Source organism: Urocitellus parryii, chromosome 11 (assembly GCF_045843805.1).
Source record: "Urocitellus parryii isolate mUroPar1 chromosome 11, mUroPar1.hap1, whole genome shotgun sequence".
Classification (NCBI taxonomy): domain Eukaryota; kingdom Metazoa; phylum Chordata; class Mammalia; order Rodentia; family Sciuridae; genus Urocitellus; species Urocitellus parryii.
In genome coordinates this window covers 65,774,683-65,798,762 of record NC_135541.1, presented here as the reverse complement: position 1 = coordinate 65,798,762, position 24,080 = coordinate 65,774,683, and the positions used below count along the sequence as shown (strand labels likewise).

The 24,080-nt window shown below is 35.6% G+C and overlaps 1 protein-coding gene across 1 annotated transcript in view; it reads left to right on the top strand.

Annotated features, from left to right (window-relative positions):
- The window catches only part of Col24a1 (collagen type XXIV alpha 1 chain), a 341,896-nt gene that overhangs the window by 289,366 nt on the left and 28,450 nt on the right, over window positions 1-24,080 (top strand). The window contains exons 50-54 of the mRNA XM_077791553.1: window positions 171-233; window positions 2,416-2,469; window positions 11,694-11,729; window positions 20,023-20,058; window positions 20,164-20,190. Of these exons, the coding sequence (XP_077647679.1) occupies window positions 171-233; window positions 2,416-2,469; window positions 11,694-11,729; window positions 20,023-20,058; window positions 20,164-20,190 (216 nt within the window). The remainder of the gene's footprint in view (window positions 1-170; window positions 234-2,415; window positions 2,470-11,693; window positions 11,730-20,022; window positions 20,059-20,163; window positions 20,191-24,080) is intronic.

The window sequence follows — 24,080 nt, the reverse complement described above, 5'->3', positions numbered from 1 at the left end:
ATAATTATATATTTTCCTAGAAATTTTATTGTACGATTTCCTTTTGTTCACATATTTTAAGAGTATTTTTGAGGAAGCAATTCTTGATAGATGGGTATAAGATTATTTTCTTTGTAAAATAATAACATAGAACTAAAATTTTTATCTTTTTCTTCTTATTATATGTCTAGGGTCCTGAGGGAGATGCTGGCATTGTTGGAATATCAGGTCCTAAAGGTCCTATTGGGCAGAGAGTAAGTGTAGGGTCATATTGGCTATCTAGAAATTGTGCTTCTTTGCTTGTTGTAGGACTTATGAACTCAAAAATTAGTATACTCCGAATTAATAGCTTAATAAAATGATTTTTTCAGATAGAAAATCTTAAGAGTACTTATGGAGTTCAACATTTTGCAGTTCATAAATTAACTTTAGCAAAATACCTCCATAGACCACCCATATTTTCCAGTTCTTACTTTAAAAAAAGAATCATCAGAATTACTGTGAAGACTGGAGAGTGTATTTATTAACTCACACTGGTAGCAAAAACAAAAAGTAGTTTCATGTCATAAGCATAATGCAACCAGAAGCCAGAGACCACCCCCACGCACCACCTGGTGGAGGCTTGCCTGTGACCAGAGCTCTTCAGACCACACTGTGAAAAGTATTTCCCGATAACTGTGTTTTCCCATCTCAGGGGCAAGTGTCCCAAGAGAATGATAAGAGTTGTTTAAGGAGTTTCAAAATCAGGATCTGAAGAACTCCAGATAACATTGTAGTGCCTATAGTTTCAAACTCTAGAGAATATAAATAAACTACCAGCAGTTAATGGTTATTACCTTTATTTTGTTTTATTAATCATAGTCTGCTAAATGATGAGATATTTTATAAAACTGAAACTTTAATGTCATCTGTATGGCTAACTACAACTGCCAAGGCAAATGTGGAGAAAACAGAGAGGAAGACAGGAAACAGCTCAGATGCAGTAGAAAGGAGTCCTGAAAAACTTTACAACTGAAAACCACTGTCCTAAAGAAAATATAAATCAAAATTTCAAAATTTTTTTTCAGAATTTTTTTAGAATATTTCTTTAGCATTCTGTAGTTTTCATTGTAGAGGTCTTTCACCTCTTTCATTAAGTTGATTCACAAGTATTTTTTTTATGCTACTGTAAATGGGGTAGTTTTCCTCATTTCCCTTTCAGAGGATTTGTCACTGTTACACAAAAATGCCTTTGATTTATGGGTGTTGATCTTGTGTCCTGCTACTTTGCTGAATTCATTTACTAGTTCTAAAAATTTTCTGGTGGAACTTTTTTGGTCTTCTAGGTATAGAATCATATTGTCAGCAAATAGTGCTAATTTGAGTTCTTCTTTACCTACCCATATCCCTTTAATTTCTTTAGTCTGTCTAATTGCTCTGTCCAGTGTTTCAAGAACTGTTAAATAGAAATGGTGAAAGAGGGCATCCCTGTCTTGTTCCAGTTTTTAGAGGGAATGCTTTCAATTTTGACTACCATATTTACAAATTATCACTTGAAGACAATCTCTGTGTTTACAAAGTATTCTCTTAGATTTAGACCAACAAGTAACTTCACTTTAAGCCAATTAATATTAGAACTATTGACTAATAGACCACATGATGTTATAATTATTTCAAATGATAATACTCTAATCTCTGTACCTTTGTAAGAGTCAGAAAAAGATAAAGCCTGTTAGATATCTACATTTATGTAATAGGTTAAGTGTTAGCCAGAAAGACAATTTTACAGGCAGTATAAATTGAAGTGAAAATTGTTGGGAAACACTAAAACAAGGATTTTGTATTCATTGAGAAACAATAGGCATTGAGAAACATACCTAGTATGGAAGGAATCTGCAGGGGCTTGAACTCATTCAAGATTATCTTCATAAGCAAATATCATCTTACAGTTTAAAAGGCTCTTTTCACATTTAATTTCACAGTGGCCCTATTTTACAGATAAAGAAACTAAAGTTTGGTTGGTTATATATGATACCCCCCAATTCTTTCCTGTATTGTCTATTATACACCTCAGTTCACTCAAACACTTGTTCCTTCTGCGTGTGTACAAAAATTTGTTCAAAATTTTGTTCATCATTCTGTTCTTTTTAAAGTTTGTTTTATTTGTTATGTAATGACACATGTATAATATGTATCATTTGACTTATGACCACATAAACATTCTGATTCTAATTTGTACTTGTTGGAAATTATACATATACAGCGGTCCAGAAAGGAAACTATAATAGTATACACAATTGTGTCACATACTGTTAACCAAGATCACTACAATTTATAGTAATACTACAAGATTTTATCATAAAAACCATAATTATTTACACATGGCTATTTTACCATTGCAGAAAATATTTCTTTGAAATTTTCATGAGACTGACTGCTTTTCTTTAATCCCAACAGGGAAATACTGGCCCTCTTGGCAGAGAAGGTATAATAGGTCCAACTGGTAGAACTGTAAGTTTGTCACAATACAATTGTTTTCTTTGTTTTTTATACTCTTTTTTTTTGTTGTTGTTGTTGTTGGTGGTGGTGGTGGTGGTGGAATTTATTCCTATTTCTAGAATAAGTCTCAGAGTATCGTCCTGGATATTTGAGGAGTAAAAGACAAAAATACATATACATTTTTCTGGAAGGTCATTACTGAGAACTTAGGGATCCTATATGTAATGAAGAAAGGGTGAGCAGTGAAGTTGGCACCTAAAACTGGAGCTTAGTAAAGAAAATAGAACAGAGTCTAGGAGTGGGGAGTCATAAGCATAGAAATGATCACTGAGGCTATAAAAATGGGTTTGTTTTCTGGAAAAAAAAAATAAAGATAGCAAAGACCTGCAGACCACCAAGATTTGAGTCTCAGGAAGTACCCAGTTTAAAGGAAAGAAAAAGAGAATGGTAGAACCAGCAGAAAAATCAGGATAGTGCAGCCTTAGGTAGATGGAAATTTTAAGGAAGGAGTAGTCAACAGTGATCTTTTTCTTAATATTTATTTTTTAGTTATAGTTGGACACAATACCTTTATTTCATTAATTTATTTTTATGTGGTGCTGAGGATCGAACCCAGGGCCTTGCACATGCTTGAACACTCTACCAGCCCCTCAACAGTGATCTTTGAGGGAGCAAGTTGCAGTAGACAATATAGTAAAGAAAGGATAGATAAAATATTTAAGGACATTTCTCAAAAATTTTTAACTCCTATAGTGTGTTTTGGTTTTGTTTTGTCTTCCACTCCACCCTACACACACAACTTTTCTCAAATTCTCGTAGCAAACTTTGGAGTAGATATTATTATTTCTCTTAAATAGATGAGGAAATAGTTAAGAGATATAGTTATTCAAAGTAATAGAGCTACTGAATTACATATCTGATGTTTCTTACTTCAAAACCAGTGCTTTTTACTCTTTTCAAGCTATATCTGAAGAGGAAACATATCATATATTGCAGGGCTTCGAGAAATATGGCTATAAAGTAAAACAAAGAAATAAGATAGTGACTGGGGAGATGGTCATGGGAAAGTTTTGCAATAACCATAACAGTGCAAACAAGAGAAGGAGTACAGAAAGGGCCAGATTGAGACTTAGGGAGGAAAGATTCATTTCCTTAGGGAAGTCAATATTTTGAATCATTTAAAATTATTATATATAGACAAAGAGATAGAAAAAATAAAGGTAGAATACTTCAAGTATTAAATACAACTATTCTCTAATAAATTTGGAGAACTTGCCACCAAAGTTATTGGATTTTTAATCAAAAGAAAGAAAATGTGTAACTCAATATTCTCTACACTTCCAATATTTGCCACTCAGAGCCATATAAGATTTTAAGTGGGAAAATTCTCATATTTCAGTGGGTGGTTCTTTAACTAGCTAAGAAGCACATACTGTTTTGATTATGGAATGATTGTTCTCTTCTGTCAAAAATGTGATATATTAATTGGTCAAGGAAAATGTGATCAAGAAATGTCTTAGTTAAAATATTTCACTATGCTTTGTTTATAAACAGTTCTTAAAAGCCCTTATAAAATCCAGCATGCACATCAAATTTTTTCCATCTTCTATATTTTTTTCCTTTCTAAGAAGAAAAGTTTATTATGAAAAACTAAGTATTTCAGAATGGCAAAACATCGTGGAAAAATAGTGGTGTGGGTAAGGGACTTGTCATTGTAAATGAAATTACATGGTAGTAAAAATTAAATAATCAGATCAGTATAACAGACTAGAAAATATAGGAATTAGATCTAAGACTATATATAAATTTATTGTAACAAAAATAGTATATCCATTAGGATGGTTTGGCTAGAAGTAATAGGAACCCTAAATCAAACTGGCTTTAATAGAAATTTATGTCATATAATAGGAAGCCCAGTGGTAAGAAGGATTCATATTTGGTTTGTGATTCAATTATGTTTGTTGTACAAGACCTTTGCCTTTCCATATCTCTGCTCTCCCAACCTGAATGTTACTTTCATTTTTAAGCTTATAGCAAGAAAATTACAATTTCTTAGAAATCATATTTAGACATTGCAAATTTCTCATTTCTAATTGACTACCTGCAGCCACATGCCTGCACCTATATTAGGAGAGAAGATGGAATTACTTTGAGTACCATTATTGCTGTAAGAAATTAGAACCCAAAAAAACAACAAAAAAATTAATCCGTCATGAACTTGTAAAGACTTTAATATGAAAATTAAATAGTAAAAATCTTATTACAATTATCTAGAAAACTTAAGTACAGATTAAGTGTTGGGCAGACCTTATTTATAAGATAAGAAATCGGAAAACTTTAAAATAAAAAAGCAGAAAACCTACTTGAATATTGAAATATCCAATAAAAACCTACATGAATTTTGTGTGGGAAAAAATATTCCCCAAATAAAATCAAAAGTTAATATAGAGTGAGAAAAAATATTTGTAAAGCATACAACATAAAACAGTTTACTACACTAAGAGCTCTTTAAATTTGGTATAAAAAAGTTCAAAAACTCAATAGAAAAATGAAAAATAAATTGAAAAAAGTCAGTAGTTATTTTAAAAGAGAACCACCTAATTTTAAGTTAGAAATGCAAATTAATTATATCTAACACAAATTATATCTTGCCTCTCAAAAGCAGATATAGGGAGATCAGTACTCTAATTTTCCAATGGTTTAAAGTGAATTACAGCCTTTATGGAAAGATATTTGTTCAAATATAGATACATTTGTCCTTTAATCAAGCAATTCCTTTTGAGGAATTTTACCCAAAGTTACAGAAGCACCTAATACATTAAGAAATCTTTATACAGTTTTTGTTTGTTTTGTTTTGTCTTGGTACCAGGGATTGAAACCAGGGTGCTTAACCACTGAGCTACATTCTGAGGTGGTTTTTGGGTTTTTTTTTTTTTTTGAGACAGAGAAGGGATTATTTTTTTTTATTGGTTGTTCAAAACATTACAAAGCTCTTGACATATCATATTTCATACATTAGATTCAAGTGGGTTATGAACTCCCATTTTTACCCCAAATACAAATTGCAGAATCACATCGGTTACACATCCACATTTTTACATAATGCCATATTAGTAACTGTTGTATTCTGCTACCTTTCCTATCCTCTACTATCCCCCCTCCCCTCCCCTCCCATCTTCTCTCTCTACCCCATCTACTGTAATTCATTTCTCTCCTTGTTTTTTCTTTTCCCATTCCCCTCACAACCTCTTATATGTAATTTTGTATAACAATGAGGGTCTCCTTCCATTTCCATGCAATATCCCTTTTCTCTCCCTTTCCCTCCCACCTCATGTCCCTGTTTAATGTTAATCTTTTCCTCCTGCTCTTCCTCCCTGCTCTGTTCTTAGTTGCTCTCATTATATCAAAGAAGACATTTGGCATTTGTTTTTTAGGGATTGGCGAGCTTCACTTAGCATAATCTGCTCTAATGTCATCCATTTCCCTGCAAATTCCATGATTTTGTCATTTTTATTGCTGAGTAATACTCCATGGTGTATAAATGCCACATTTTTTTATCCATTCATCTATTGAAGGGCATCTGGGTTGGTTCCACAGTCTAGCTATTGTGAATTGTGCTGCTATGAACATCCATGTGGCAGTATCCCTAGAGTACGCTCTTTTAAGGTCTTCAGGGAATAGTCCGAGAAGGGCAATAGCTGGGTCAAATGGTGTGGTGAGCCGTTTCTTTGAACTGTGGCCGCCATTACAAGATGGTGCTGGTTTCCGCTGTAGTCTGTGACAAACAACTCCTTATCAGAATGAGTTGGCGCTGTGACTTGGCACCCTATGAGAAAAGTCCACGTGGCAGTTGTGCATTGGGGCTTGATGTGCTTTATCAAGGCTGGGGCGCTCGGGTGAGGTAGTAGGAGTAGTAGTAGTAGTAGTAGAAGTAATAGAAGCTAGAAGACATGTCAAAATAAAGGCCTGAATAAACTGCTGAAGGAAGAATCCTGTGTCGCGTCTTCCTTTGCCGGCTGGGGGTCGTGGCAAAATGGTGGTTCCATTCCCAGCTTTCCCAGGAATCTCCATACTGCTTTCCAAATTGGCTGCACCAGTTTGCAGTCCCAATATACAAGAGTACCCTTTTCCCCACATCCTCGCCAGCACTTATTGTTGTTTGACTTCCTGATGGCTGCCAATCTTACTGGAGTGAGATGGTATCTTAGGGTGGTTTTGATTTGCATTTCTCTGACTGCTAGAGATGGTGAGTATTTTTTCATGTACTTGTTGATTGATTGTATGTCCTCCTCTGAGAAGTGTCTGTTCAGGTCCTTGGCCCATTTGTTGATTGGGTTATTTGTTGTCTTATTGTTTAATTTTTTGAGTTCTTTGTATACTCTGGATATTAGGGCTCTATCTGAAGTGTGAGGAGTAAAAATTTGTTCCCATGATGTAGGCTCCCTAATTACCTCTCTTATTGTTACTCTTGCTGAGAAAAAACTTTTTCGTTTAAGTCCCATTTGTTGATTCTTGTTATTAACTCTTGTGCTATGGGTGTCCTATTAAGGAATTTGGAGCCCGACCCCACAATATATAGATCGGAACCAACTTTTTCTTCTATCAGAGTCTCTGATTTGATATCAAGCTCCTTGATCCATTTTGAGTTAACTTTTGTGCATGGTGAGAGAAGGGGATTCAGTTTCATTTTGTTGCATATGAATTTCCAGTTTTCCCAGCACCATTTGTTGAAGATGCTATCCTTCCTCCATTGCATGCTTTTAGCCCCTTTATCAAATATAAGATAGTTGTAACTTTGGATTAGTCTCTGTGTCCTCTATTCTGTACCATTGGTCCACCCGCCTGTTTTGGTACCAATACCATGCTGTTTTTGTTACTATTGCTCTGTAGTATAGTTTGAAATCTGGTATCACTGTACCTCCTGATTCACACTTCCTGCTTAGAGTTGCTTTTGCTATTCTGGGTCTTTTATTTTTCCATATGAATTTCGTGATTGCTTTATCTATTTCTACAAGAAATGCCATTGGGATTTTGATTGGCATTGCATTAAACCTATAGAGAACTTTTGGTAATATCACCATTTTGATGATGTTAGTTCTACCTATCCATGAACAGGGTATATTTTTCCAACTTCTAAGATCTTCTTCTATTTCTCTCTTTAGGGTTCTGTAGTTTTCATTGTATAAATCTTTCACCTCTTTTGTTAGGTTGATTCCCAAGTATTTTATTTTTTTTTTTTTGAGGATATTGTGAATGGGGTGTTTTTCCTCATTTCCATTTCAGAAGTTTTGTTGCTGATATATAGAAATGCCTTTGATTTATGCGTGTTGATTTTATATCCTGCCACTATGCTGAATTCATTTATTAGTTCTAGTAGTTTCTTTGTAGACTCTTTTGAGTCTTCTAGGTATAGAATCATATCATCCGCAAATAGTGATAATTTAAGTTCTTCTTTTCCTATTTTTATGCCTTTAATTTTTTTCGTCTAATTGCTCTGGCCAGTGTTTCGAGAACTATATTGAATAGAAGTGGTGGTACAGGGCATCCCTGTCTTGTTCCAGGTTTTAGAGGGAATGCCCTCAATTTTTCTCCATTCAGAATGATGCTAGCCTGAGGCTTAGCATAGATAGCTTTTACAATGTTGAGGTAAGTTCCTGTTATACCTAGTTTTTCTAATGTTTTGAATATAAAGGGATGCTGTACTTTGTCGAATGCTTTTTCTGCGTCTATCGAGATGATCATATGGTTCTTATCTTTAAGTCTATTGATGTGGTGAATAACATTTATTGATTTCCGTATATTGAACCATCCTTGCATCCCAGGGATGAATCCTACTTGATCATGATGCACAATTTTTTTGATGTGTTTTTTATCCAATTCTCCAGAATTTTTGAGGATTTGTGCTTCTAGGTTCATTAGAGATATTGGTCTGTAGTTTTCTTTCTTTGAAGTGTCTTTGTCTGGTTTCGGGATCAGGGTGATGTTGGCCTCATAGAATGAATTTGGAAGAGCTCCCTCTTTTTCTGTTTCCTGAAATGACTTGAAAAGTATTGGTATTAATTCTTCTTTAAAGGTTTTGTAAAACTCCGCTGTATACCCATCCGGTCCTGGGCTTTTTTTGGTTGGTAGTCTTTTGATTGCTTCTTTCTATTTCATCTATTGATATTGGTCTGTTCAAATTGTGTGTATCCTCCTAACTCAGTCTGGGCAAATCATATGACTTAAGAAATTTATTGATGTCTTCACTATCTTGTATTTTATTGGAATATAGGTTTTCAAAATAATTCCTAATTATCTTCTGTATTTCTGTAGTATCTGTTGTGATATTGCCTTTTTCATCCCGTATGTTAGTAATTTGAGTTCTCTCTCTTCTTCTCTTCATTAGCATGGCTAAGGGTCTGTCGATCTTATTTATTTTTTCGAAGAACCAACTTTTAGTTTTGTCAATTTTTTCAATAGTTTATTTTGTCTCAATTTTGTTGATTTCCGCTCTGATTTTAATTATTTCTTGCCTTCTGCTACATTTGCTGCTGTTTTGCTCTTCCTTTTCTAGGGTTTTGAGATGAAGTGTGACCTCATTTATTTGTTGTTTTTTTCTTTTTTTGAGGAATGACCTCCAGGCGATGAATTTCCCTCTTAAAACTGCTTTCATTGTGTCCCATAGATTCCAATATGTTGTGTCTGTATTTTCATTTATCTCTAAGAATTTTTTTATTTCCTCCTTTATGTCTTCTGTAACCCATTGATCATTCAATAACATATTGTTCATTTTCCATGTGATGTAGGATTTTTCGGGAAGGGATTATTTTTTGAGACAGGGTCTCACTAAGTGGTTTAGCCTTGCTAAGTTGCTGAGGTTGGCCTTGAACTTCTCCTACCTCAGCCTCCCTTGCCTCTAGGATTATAGGCATGCTTTACATTCAGTGGGATTTTTTTATTTTTAAAACTGTATTGACCAAAAGGAAAAAAAGAAAGAAATCATGTGAATGATCATTTATACAGGAATGGTTGAGTGGTTGAGGAAATTGTGATCTAATCATTTCATGGAATATTATGGAATTATTAAAAAGAATTAGTTTCATCTACTTTGGCTGATTTTCAGTTATTTTGTGATATATTAAGTGGAAAAGCATGATGTATCAAAAAGTATATAATATTACCCCAATGTTATAAAATATGACCAGTATCTCCCGCGCATATGTGAATGTATTTGTCAATATTTGAATAGAAAAAAGTATAAAGAGATATGTACCATGTTGTTAACACTGGATTGGAAGAGGAAGAAGATGGGGGGAAACACCATAGAGGTATTTTAAAAGTTAATACTCTAGTTTAAAACAGATTTAGGACAAGACAGGAAATACAAAAGAAGTGATATAAATGACCAATAAATAATAGAAGTATTTTTACCTTGCAAACAAAGTATATGGCATGAATGGGAAGAAACATGATTCACTGGCCCATGTTTTGCAGGTATGCATGCAACTTCACCGACTTTCAGGAAGAGAATTTTAACAAAAATTTCAGAGGACAAAAATGTCTATACCAGTGCTGTTAATAATGAAAGCAATTGGAAAAATCTCATAAATTAAAATTAAATAATATACTATAATTGGTAAATATTAAGTATTATGATTATCTAGAAGAATGTAGAGTGACATGGAAGAGTGTCCACATTATATCATGAAGGTGTAAATTCAGTTTCCAGAAAAGATTAAATAGTTTTTTCTCATTTTTTTGCCATAGAATATGTAATTTCCATATGAATGAACACAGAAAAAGCAGAAAGTCTACTCAACACCACCAGATTACCCATTGTTTTCAAAGTACACGTTGAACATTCATCAAAATATATGATCTTTTAGGTTATAAAAACAAGTTTACTAAAAAGAACTGAAGTCATACAAGTTGATATACAGTTCTCTGGCCATAATGGAATTAAAGTAAAAAAAATTTTAAAAAGAAAGATAATAAGAAAAGTTCTAAACACTTGAAAATTAAACCACACATTTCTGAATAATTCATAGATCAAAGAGGAAGTCTCAAAGGTAGAAAATATCTTGAACTGAATGAAAATGTATACAACAGCAAAATATATGGAATGGAATTCAAAAGAGGGAACTGAAAGAGAAAAAGGAATGCACCCTAGACACAGGGTTTTCAAAGGCTGAGAGAAACAAATAACAGAATATAACCTGAATTTATAAAGATTCTCCCTTATAGGACATAAAAACAGTATACTACAGGGACACAGCCACATCAGTGTTTATAGAAGCACAATTCACAATAGCTAAACTGTGGAACCAACCTAGATGCCCTTCAGTTGATGAATGAAAATGTGGTATATATACACAATGGAGTACTATTCAGCATTTAAAAAGGGAATAAAATCATGGCATTTGCAGGTAAATGGATGGCATTGGAGAATATAATGCTAAGTGAAGTTAGCCAATCCCAAAAAAACAAATGCCAAATGTTTTCTCTGATTTAAAGATGCTGATTCATAATGTGATTAGGGGATAGGGGAATGGAGAGATTAGATGAACTCTAGAGAGGGCAAAAGGAGGGAGGGGGCGGGAAGGGGCATGAGGGTAGGAACAAAGTGAAATGAGATGGACCTCATTATCCTAAGTTCATGTATGAAGACACAAGTGGTGTGACTTTACTTTGTGTATAACCAGAGATATGAAAAATTGTAATGCCTTCTGCTGTCATAATAACAAATTAAAATTTGACAAAAGAAAACATTAAGAGTAAAAAAATATAAATCACTAATACCTAATAAAAATATGTGACTTTGCAAATAAATGATAATGCAGTTAGAAAAGTGTATTTCACTTCCCTAAATGGTTAAATAAACTGTGAGGATAAAATTTTATCCTAAAAAAAAAAAAAAAACAAGATTCTGCCTTCTAAATTGTTTTGTATGATTGTCAGATCCACTACCCTGACTTGAGTGATTGAGTATCTTTTTATTCCAATGTCACTTTAAAGTGCAACCAATTGGGATAATTTGCAGATAGTATAATGAACCAATAGTTTGGAGGATTTTTGTTTATTTGTTTGTTTTATATTGGTTTGTTTTAGCTTTGCATTGCTTTACTCAGATAAAGAAAACTTGAATGTATACAAACTAACAAAATAAGTTTACAGAATGTTTTTGTGGACAACCTGAACTATATTTAATATATAAATATCAGTAACACTGAACTAGTATCTTTTTTTTCTTCTCTTAGGGACCCAGAGGTGAAAAGGGCTTTAGAGGTGAAACTGTAAGTTTAACTTAAATTTGTCATTATTTATAGTACCCCTTGTCATGAAGCTGTCAGCTCCATGAAAGCAAGGACCTTGTTAGGGTTGTTCATTACTATATCTCTGATAGTTGTGGAATAAAAATAAAATTGTAGTTGTCAAGAAGTGGAATTAACCTATGTGGATATTGCATTGAAATCTGATAAACTCTAAATGTGTTGAAAACCTGTCAATCACATTCTCCCCAGGTTAACTGTGTGAAATGGAGTAATTATTTGCTTTGTTAGGCATCGAAAGAGACAGGTCATCTTCACATCTTAGCCATGCTAGCCACAGTAGTGCTGCAAAGTTGCTTTAGGTACATACCCACTATATCCAGACAGCACTGACCAGGGCTGCATAGCAGAAGCAAATCATTAGTTGTATATTTCAGCCAATTAGAAACCATGGTATGAGGTTGGGAAAAAGGTACTTTCGGGACCTAAATGGCTTATATTGCACTATGTCCCTATTTTCCAATTTAAGAAGATACTTTCCCCAGAAAGATCATGTTGAGCTTTTTAAATAAAAAATTTATTGTGTATATTTAGAATGTATAACCTGATGTCATGCAATAGATATAGATACTTTGAAGGTTATCATAGTGAAGCATAATTGCTCTTTGTTGTTGTTGTTGGGGTGTGTCATAATGGGCAAAAGGGGGAGAAATAAAGGATGTCCATACACTTCTTCCCTTTTTAATGCTTTATTCACTCAAATAACTCAATACAATTTCACTCTATAGGTTCTTAATCAAGAAAACAAGAAATCAAGAAACAATCCTTAATGCTAGGCACTGAATTGACAATTCACAGCAAACAATTCTAGACTAATTGATTCACAGCAAACCATTTTAGATTAATTAATTCTAAGCACTGCAAAAACACTTAATCATGACAAGCTAATGACAGACATTCCCTCTGCATGCTAAGTTCAAGTGTCAGATCAAAAGTCTCAAGCCTTAGGCTTTAAGTCCATCAGATGCACATTCACTCAGACCCTGGTGATCAGGTTTGGAACCAAGGCAGGCTTCCCCTGGGATGGAGCTGACAGCTGGTTGAGGAGAGAAGGGAGGGTCATAGGGAGAAGTTGCAGCTCTCACCAAGATCAAGATGTGGCTGTAGAGTTTGAGAGCGATGAGGAAAATGCAGAGGATCAGCAAACAATGAAAAGTGTTGGGATGTCAGTCCAGGTCCTCATCAGGCTCTCAGCATAAGGGCATCAGTATTGGCTGGCTGAATGTCTGTTCATTTGCTCTATTATTTATACTAAATTTGAGGGCTTTTGACCCCCCCTTTCAATCTTTATCAGCTACCACCAGATTTCTCACTGAGTGACTTCATTTACCCTGGGGTTAAAACTTCTGGTCTGGTGGTCCCCACCCTGATCTTTTCATCTTTCCCTCTTATCCAGAGGACAGCCTTCCAGAGGCTTCACTCTGAGTTTATCAGGGTGGGAAAAAATGACTCTTTTGTGCCTGAGGGCGTGCTCTACTGTAGGTTTCAAACTGGGGTTTTTAAAATGGAATTGCTTAGGCGCAGGCCTATGGCCATCCTCACAGTGTGCTATTGGTAGAGCACCTAAAATCTACTCTTGTGGCCTGGGATCCATGCTGACCTTATAGGGACATTTAGAGTGTTTGAGGCCCATAAGAATAAACTAAGATAGCAGGAAAGCCATGATTAAAAGCTGATGAGGTTACATAATGACTCCAGAGACTTTTCTTTCTCATCATAGAAGTATGCTTGGAATTCAAAATAAGTATGTTAGAGTTATGTTAATTTGTTGAAAAGGGAAATTATGAGTTTTAGATAGCCTAAAAATTCCAAGTGGAACATTAAAGTAGATGTGTTAAATTTCTAGAAATGTGCTCCAACATTTTCACAGCAGACATATTAACAGGAAGCAAGAACATACACATACACACACACACACACACACACACACACACACACACACACACACGGAAGCTATATCTCCAGGGGCAGTGGGACTGAGAAAGAAAATCAGAAGTTTTAAAATTAGCTCAGTTTTTACACAACTCTGGCTTTGTGTAAGGGGGTGGGGTCCTGCGGAGCGTCGGAGGGAGAGACCACACAAGAGACTGGCTCCATGCAATTGGCAAAAGGGGATTTATTGGGGATCCATTCCAGCGCGCTGGGACTCTGTGCTCACTCAAGAAGGGAGAGCAGCCCAGAGCCCAGAGCAGAGGTTCAAACAGAGCTTAAGTACACTTTTGGGGGAGGGCGGGAGGCTTTGCATACATCAGAACAAATCATCATGAGGCGCGGGGAAATTGAACAACAACTCTGAGACGTGATTGGCACATTCATTGGTGGGAACAGATTGGGCGGGGGTGATTGGTCATTCGTAAGCGGGTTACACATTCAAACTGATTGGTCCAGGCCCTGTGACCCTAGGCTAAATGGTCAATAGGGTGTTGTCTTAACTATCTCAGGAATCTGGGTGTAACAGAGGAACTTAATAATACCTAATCTTTTACATTCAAGCTTTCCAGCTTAGAAACTTTACCCTTTCATTTGCATGTCTTATCCTCTCCAAGTTTTGTGGCTAGAACATAAACTTCCGTGAGGATTAGTATACCTCAAGTACTTGTAATATTTCGTGTGAAAAAAAAATGAGTGGATATGATGGATTACAAACTCAATGTATTGTAACTGCAGTCTTCCTTGTAGAAATATGGCAACCAAACTGGGCACGGTGGCACAAGCCTGTAATCCCAGCAGCTCGGGAGGCTGAGGCAGGAGGATCGTGAGTTCAAAGCCAGCCTCAGCAATATCGAGGTGCTTAGCAACTCAATGAGACTCTGTCTCTAAATAAAATACAAAATAGGGCTGGGGATGTGTTCAGTGATCAAGTGCCCCTGATTTCAATCCCTAGTACCAAAAAAAAAAAAAAAAAGAAAGAAAGAAAAAAGAAATATGGCATCCAGAATAAAGCAAGTAATAGCACCAATCAGGTCATCCCCTCAAAGAGAAACACAGAGAACACCTCTCCTAGATTGGCAAAGGATCTGGGAAGACCAGTTGAAATATCTGGGGTATTTAGCCTCTTCCAGACTCTGCAGCCTAATCATATTCTTGTTCTGCTCTCTCACTTCCTGGCTTTTGCACCTAGTAGGTGTCCTCTCTACCGTATTTTTTATATTCTTTATTTCTACTGACCTTGAAGTTTTGACTTAAAGTTACTCGGGGTGGAATTTAAGTTACTCGGGGTGGAATTTCTGATATCTTGGCCCTGCCCTACTCCCACCCCTGGAACTAGTACAATGCCTGGCACCTGTTCCTCATTTTTTTACTTAGAAGTCCTATTATCAGAGAGACTTTTGTAACTAGCCTATGTTTAATAACAATGCCCCCATCTTCCTGAGACTCCTTATCTTTCCTTAGTCCATTTCCTTGCTACCTTGAATATTAAATATGTATTTTTTATTATATCTCCCCTAACTAGAATGTAGTCTCCAACAGATGTTTTCTGTGTTGTTATTTGTTTGATGCCGTATACCCATCACCTGCTAGCATTGTAAAATAGTTAGCATCCAATAAATATTTCAAGAATTATTGGTAAATAGAGAAGTTTTAGAGTATTGAAACATAACGGTTGTCTTCAAATATTTAAAATGTTGCCTTATGAAAGGGAACATAGATTAAAAAAAACAAGTGACTGTTGAGGATAAAATTAAAACAACTTATTTATTAAACAGTATTTTTAGTTTCTGTGCTTAGCCCCTTGGGAGATAGTGAGCTCCATAAAGGCATGACTAGAGTCCAGGTCTCCCAGTTCACATGCAATTGTTTCTCTAGAAATCATTGTTCCTCTCAGAAAAATAAGGATTGAGAAAAATTTAGGTGAAAAATCTGTATCACGAGTAGACTAGCAGCTGGGTATAGTGGTGCACTCCTGTAATCCAGCAGCTTGGGAAGCAGAGGCAGGAGGATCGAGAGTTCAAAACGAGCCTCAGCAACAGCAAGGCTCTAAGCAACTCAGTGAGACCCTGTCTCTAAATTTACAAAATAGGGCTGGTGATGTGACTCAGTGGTTGAGTGCCCCTGAGTTTAATCCCTAGTACAAAAAAAAAAAAAAAAGTGTAGCCTAGCCCTTCATGTGACAGCTTGAAGAATAGATTTCTGATTTAGCCATGTCCTAGGCTTTGTAACTCACTGGTTCCATCCTAGTTACATTACTACCTACTGACTCTTATTTAATATTATTAAACTCTCAATTAAGTCTAAACCAAAGGAGCCATTTGCCCCTCCTATCCACAAGAGACATTTGACAATGTCTGTAAACATTTTTGATTGTTACAACTGGGAATAAAAGAATTGCTAGTGGCTTGCAGTAGGCAGAGAAGAGACTGAGGATGCTTAAATATCCTGCAAGGGAAGCTCCTCAATTTATAAATGAGAAAAGGGAAACTCTGCAACTGAGCCTGGCAAAGTAGAGATCATGAAGTTAAATCAAGGTGACATTTCATAAAGGAAGTTATATAATGAAATGACATAAAGGATTTACATAAAGGAGAAGACTAATCTATGCAGGTTTAAGGACATAAATTTACTGGTATTTTTAAAGTCTGATGATAAACTGTCACTTGAAGATCTTATGTAAATTCTGGAATTAAAAAGAGAGAATCTATTGTCATTCAAAGGCAGTGTTTTCATTACAGCCAAATAACCAACATAACCATTCATGTAAATTTGATTCTCCTTTAGGAAATCATCTTAATTCTATTATAAACTGCTTTATATAGTACATATAAAATTGAATCACTTCTCAGTAGTGTGTTAACTTGTTGGGTTTGAAGTAAGCCAAAATGAACCGTATAAAATCAGTAGTAGAAATATTTTCTTCATTCTTCTGTGATAAATTCCTCTTTCACAGTCAAATATGAGATATTGTATTGAAACCTCAGTGAGATATTGCGAATGTCAGAAACATCCTACATGGGGTAAAATATTATAGCTGTTTATCATTTTTACAATGTTGATCCAAAATGGAGAAACTTATACAGCAAAGTTCACTCTAAACCTCCTTATATTTAAAAGGCTATCTCTATTACAGTATTTCAGTAGTGAGGCACAACTTTTATATATTCTCTGCTTAAGATTGTAATCGCAAACCATGCACACTAAGAAATGTCCAGCATGGGCTGGGGATGTGGCTCAAGCGGTAGCGCTCTCGCCTGGCATGCGTGCGGCCCGGGTTCGATCGTCAGCACCACATACAAACAAAGATGTTGTGTCTGCCGAAAACTAAAAATAAATAAATATTTTAAAATTCTCTCTCTCTCTCTCTTAAAAAGAAATGTCCAGCAGGCAATCATGTTGGAATACTCTACCCTTTTTAAGTTACTATGAGTTATTTGTTCTAACTGTCACAGTGTGTTAAGAATCAACAGCTGGGGCTGGGGCTGTGGCTCAGCGGTAGAGTGCTAGCCTAGCACACATGAGGCCCTGGGTTTTTTTTTTTAAAGAATCAACAGCTTTGGCAATAAAATACTAAGTCAACCATAATGTCAAAATTACATAAAACTCAGGTGGAGATTAAATTTTATTTGCATCTTATAACTAATAATCTGAGTTTGTCTCAATATTTAGCATTAAGAAGCTGACTTTGAGCAAACATACAAGGCCTTAACAATGGTTGCTGTTTCATTTTGAAAAACGTCAGCATAACATATTTGACATTTTACCATATATATAGTTAAACATTTCTAATTTCTAAATCAATACTAATTAATTTTATCAACATTTCCCTCAGTTATTTGATAACAATTATCAAATACCTACTATTAGGCACTATTCTTTTTCTAGAAAATGAAAAGTTAACTAAGATATTTTAAGTGTTCTTAGGGACTTTCCAGGATGTCTGTTCCATGGAATGCAAAAGTAGATGAAAACAAGGCAGGTGGCATGGTGAGTAAGCAAAGTGGACATGGCATGTTTAAGTACTACTGAACAATGGACCTTCAACATATGAAGATGATAGATAGAGAGTATTCCAGGTCAAGGAAATACCACATACGTGAATGACATAACTTGAAAGATTTGGTTATGGATGTTGTATAGGGGGATGGTAAATGAAAATAAGGACTAAATCTTAATAAGAGGCAGTGGCTCATGGTGACCAAGAATATTTATTTATTTTTGTTTGTTTGTTTATTATTTTGGTACTGAGGATTGAACCCAGGTGTGCTTTATCACTGAATTATATACCCCAACTCCTATTTTTATTTTAAGACAGGGTCTAAGTTACCCAGACTGACCTGCCACCTTCCTCAGCCTCCCAAGTAACTGGGATTACAGGCATGGAGCACTCACTGAACTTGGTCTATACTTTTGTATTTAATTAACTTGGATTTTAATCCTACCTCCTCCCCTTATTTGCTTGTAACTTAACTATTCCATATTCTTTTGTAAAATGGAAATAACTTGGTACATAGTAAGATCTCAGTAAATGATAGGTATTCAAACTATTAAAAAATTTTATACTTTATTCTCTAAAAAATCCAGAGCCACTGAATGATTTAACTAAATAATGGCAATATTAGATTTCCATTTTATAAGTGTAAAAGGAGTCCGGCGGAGCGTCGGAGGGAGAGACCACACAAGAGACTTACTCCATGCAATTGGCAAAAGGGGATTTATTGGGGATCCATTCCAGTGCGCTGGGGCTCCGTGCTCACTCAAGAAGGGAGAGCAGCCCAGAGCCCAGAGCAGAGGTCAAGCAGAGCTTAAGTACACTTTCTGGAGAGGGCGGTGGGCTTTGCATACATCAGAACAAATCATCATGAGGCGCGGGAAAATTGAACAACAACTCTGAGACATGATTAGCACATTCATTGGCGGGAACAGGTCGGGCGGGGGTGATTGGTCATTCCTAAGCGGGTTACACATTCAAACTGATTGGTTCAGGCCCTGTGACAAACTGCACAGAGCCCTAGGCTAAATGGCCAGTAGGGCGTTGTTTTAACTATCTCAGGAATTTCAGGTTCTGGGTGTAACAGAGGAACTTAATAATGCCTAATCTTTTACATTCAAGCTTTCCAGCTTAGAAACTTTACCCTTTCATAAGTAGAATGCAGTTATCATAGCAGAAAAAATAAAGTCAAAAAGTCTAATTAGAAGTACAGGCAAAATATTATGTTTATATAAATTCAGAAGTTTTACCAGATTTCCATAGTTTAGGGGCTTAAATAACAAGCATTTATTTCTCATAGTTCTTGAGGCTAAGAAGTCTAAACTCAAGGTATCAGCTGAGTCCATATCTGGTGAGGGCCTTTTTCCTGGTTTGCAGAGGCCACCTTCTTCTTGTATCCTCACAGAGAAGAGACAGATCACTTCCTTCATATCTCTTTTTATGTGGCTACTAATTTCATGTATGATAGCTGCACCCTCATGACCTAATTACCTCAAGCACATCAGGGCTTAGGACTTAAGCCTTTAAATTGAAGGGGACAAAAACATTCTGTATACAGTCTGAACCAATACAGTTGCTGTGGAGATGGAGAAGTATTTTGAAAGAATGGTGGTATCCATTTATAGTATATGAAGAAAAAGGAGATGTCTAAGAACACTGAAGTTTCTACATTTGATGACTAAGTGGGTGATAGGTAGAAATAACAGGAGACACATGCTGCCACAGTCTGGCTGGGCACAAAATAACCGAGCCGCCACAAAGCCTTGTAGGTTCAAACAGCAACTCTTTATTCCCAAACTCTCACTGGCACTCTACACACAGTTCCCGGGAACACACTCCCTCCACCGGGCTCCGAGCGCCAATTCTCCAGGAACCCTGTGAGAACTCAACGGGAACTCCAAAGTAGCAGGCATGGACCTGAGGCAGCAGGATCCGCCCTAATCCCGGAGCCGCCCTATTCCAGAGCAGGGTCACCTTTCAACCATTCCCTCTGGCAAAATGCCAGGTGTCATTCCGACTAAACTGTGGCTTTTAACATCATGCTTAGACAATATTAACATTTTTAAATGTTGACATTTATAATAGTTTATTAAAATGAGTAAATTTAGTTTCTAATAATATCAATAAAACAGGAACATACATATGGAACATATCATTCATGAATATGAATGATAGTTAAGTGCAAGAATTTTGAAATACTAAAGCAATTTTGAATAATATGGCTTGCTTCATGAGTAAAGGCAATGATAGATGCTCAATGTTAGTTCTCTTGCTTACACCAAACCAAAAGCCGTGCTTATACATATCATGCTTTGTTTCTATTTTTTTTTTCAGGGTCCCCAAGGCCCAAGAGGCCAACCAGGGCCTCCAGTGAGTATATTTACATTTATATCCATTAACCATTGATGAAGATAAACTTGCCTTATTTGGGATGTCTACTAAATAAATAATTTTTAAAAATTTGTTATGTTGTAGGGGCCACCTGGAGCACCAGGTCCAAAAGTAAGTTTTCATGGTTTAGTTTTTAGTTTTTTTTTTCTGTTAGAATGTCATCTACTATTTTAAGTTCCTTCTCTTAGTTCCCTATTAAAACTGTCCTTGAATCTCTCTGCTCTTCTTGCTTAGCTGATACAAAGCTAGGCCACCTATATGCTAACTTGAAATTCAAGCCTCAGACTTCTTATCTATAAAATGAAAATAGTATCTTCTACTTTTGGGGTGGTTTTTGAATATTAAATAAGAAGTAAAGCGTTTAACACAGTATATGACACTTATTACTAATGTGTTCCAAAAAATGCTACCACCCTCCATTTCTTCCTACTTCTGGGACATTGCTCTTCTTTGTAGATTTGTTGTTGTTATTGTTGGGAAGGGTTATTTGGTTGTGTTTTTCAGTTTTGTTTTGTTTGTTTCCCTTGCCAGCCAGAATTACTCATTTCTTAGGTTTTATATGAATTCTTAATTGCTGGTGAATGTAGAAAATCTCAGACTTCTCATGTATTTTCTTGTTACCTAACCAGCCCTTGTCTTTAAGGCAACACTTGAGTTGCTTTAGCTTTATACCCTTGGCCTCTGGTGTTCCAAGTTTTGTTTCTCTTAGGCTTTGTCTCTACTCTCATGATTAGCAATTTCTTTCTTGTCCTGCTCCCTTCCAGAGGTCTCTCTTGAACCCCAACTTCATTCATATCCCATTTTCTTAGCCTGCTGGTCAAATACACTGGTGCATGGTCACATTTATTGTCCAAAACATAGCAACTGTTGACTACACTATCACAAACAATGGTCATTCCTATGCCTTCCAAGCAATAATTATTTCATATGTAGGGCCATTTAGATCTCTGATTTAGATCTCTGATACTTTTAGATGGTTGTTCACTGTGGTCCACTCTCAGTGCATCAGGAACTCTTCATTTCCCGTAGTTTTTCAATGGGACAAGAAATAAACTTTCAAGCAATGAGCCATGAGGAAGATTATCTACTTGGAAAAAGAAGACTCATTTCTCTATGATTTTTAGAAACCACTTTGCTCTTCTGACCATCTGACTGATAGGTATTCCCTGCTTGAACCTTAATAGGATATCTTTCTTCAAATCTTCAATTCACTCTTTATTTATATTTTTTTTCCTTACCCATTGTCCTTGGGTTATGAATATGCTCATCAGTGACCTTCTCACCTTACAATGACTTTGATATATCATAGCTGTCTTCCCAAGAAGTAGCAAGTTTTTTATTTAGGTTAAATTAGATATTTATTACAAGAGCTTTTCTCATGAACATACATCTGGCATTAATATAGATTTTTCCAGTTTACACAGTATTTTTATATGAAGTATCAAAACTCCTATAGCAAGGAGATCCTGGAATTCTGTCCTCACTATACTGATGAAAAATGAATTTAAAGAAGGTAAGTGACTTCCAGTGACTGAATGCTGAGAAGGCTCAGAAGGCTGAGGGGCTTGAACTTCCAGGTCAATATTCTCTACACCTGGCCAAGCTGTCCACGCTAGTATGTTGAGCTCATTCTGCTGGCCCTGGCAGAACTGCCTTGAGCAGGTTCAGGGAGGAACTACAGAGGATAATGCTGCAGCAAGGTGGGAAGTCATATTTTTCATCTGTCAAGCCTGCTTAATCTCTGAGTAGTACTGCAATGTAGTGTTAACACCCAGGTACCTATGTTCTGTGATCCATGATACTCATTTACTCTGGCAGGAGTCCATCCAGGAGAGAGTCAGCATTAACTTGCCTCATGTGATAACCACTCTTTTTCATTTTAGTCTTCTTCATGTCCAAGTTTTAAAGAATTATATTTAATTGTCAAATTAGAGGTGTTTATTGAAAACTTGGGCTCATATCCCTGTCTTATTTGGAAAATGTGTATATTCCTAAAATGAAATAGGGTATATGAGAAATATGAGTAGTAATATAAACTTTGAGGAATTATAAGTAGAATTAAATTAGAAAATACATATGCTTGACAAAGTACAGGTACTCAATATATGTTAGTTTCTTTGTTTCCTTCTTTTCTCCCTTTCTCTCATTTTCTTGACCAATATGTAAACAAATTCCTATATATAATCTTTCTGGAACTTGCAGAATCCAGTGTGAGAAAATAGCAGTGTACCCCTGCTGAGGATAAAACTTGTAGAGCAGAAATCTACATGACAATGTGAAGATACCAAAAATATTGTTTCCAAATATGGCTTGTGATCATAACTTCTGTGAAACTCTTTTTAATTCCATCTTCTCATCACACTGAAAGGTAGAACTGATACTTTTTCATTCATACATGTTTATTTTCATGTTAGTCTCCCTACTAGATTGTGAGCTTTCTGGAGGTAGACTATTTTTTTTAACTTTCTTTTCCATTCAAGGCCTTAATAAGTGTTTATAAAATGAATGAATGCATACATTCAAAACACACACACACACACACACACACACACACACACATACACACCACACCACATCACATCTCCTGGAAATTTCAGAGTGAATCATCCAAACAAAAAAGTTTCGCTTAGAGATAACCAGTGTCTAGGATGGAATGAGTTCATATAATTAGAACTAGAAGCCTTTTCAGTAATTATTTAGCAGTTATATCAGACTGTGAGTTGTGATTCACTGGTCAGTAGGCTATGAGAACAACTTAGTGAGTCTCATTCAGCATTCTTTTGAAATGAAATAGAATCGAAAAAAATGGATAGTAGCTGCTTAATGGGTATGGGTTTTCTTTTGGGGATTATCAAAATGTTCTGAAAGTAGAGATTGGTAATGGTTGCACAACATTATTAGAATATATAAAAAAGCATTTGAATTCTACTTTTTAAATGGTCTCTGTGGTGAGTTTTATGTTGTAAATTTTACCTCAAGAAAGCAAACATTAAAAAAAAATCAGCCTATCATCAATAGTAAGGATGTTGTATAAAAAAAAGTTTCAATTTAATGTATGTGTAAACCTTGTAATATAAAAGTCTGTTTCTTACAAAATAGATGTGTGTCGAGATAAGTTCAGAAACCTCTAGTCCAGTCCAACCCCTTCTGGAACTAAATTAGCTTGCTCAGGTTCCTAAAGAAGATCTAAAAGAACCTATTTCAAGAAAGGAAACATATGGAGATTCTGAATGTAAGAAAGGGTAATAATCAGACTTTAGTGTATGTTGTTAAGTTCTTAGAAACTAATAAAGAAATCTATTCTAGAATGTTAAGAGTTAAACAAAAGTGATTGGCAGGGTAAAGGGGAAAACAGGTTGGGTATGTGTGTCTTGGTTTGATGTATGAGGTGGAAACAATAATCATTTAAAATTAGTAAATGAGATAAGGAATTCTAAACTTTATCCCAAATAAAAGGTCAAATATAGAACTTCAATTGGGACTTAAGAGAGGGCAGCTGCTGGTACAGACCTTGTTCCCTAGAGCCAACAACACCTCCACATGGAAAAGGTGAAATTAATTCCTAATTAATCACTTTTTCATTTCACCATCCAGTCATCTTGAGATTTCAGAAGTTTGAAAATACTCAAAATACTAAGGTGCCAAGACTAGATCTATGTTCTACTCAAATAAATTAGGAGAAAATTGTGAAGATTACATTCCCTAAAATATAATGGATCCCCCTAATTCTCTTCATTATTCCAGATTGTGAGGTGACTCACTAAGTTATAACAATCTGGTCACTCTTTGTTTTGTGTTTTTCATTTTACATGCTTGTTTTTAAAACATTAAGAAACTTTCATTGTAGTAATATGTTCTCTTTAACTAGAGTACATAGAGGAAGCTATTTTCATGGACCCCCCCTCCTTCACTGTACTGAATGACTTCCTAGACAAATCCTCTTAATACAATCTGCCCAGGCCTTCCCTCCCTAAAGGATATCCTTGGAGAAAAAAAAATTA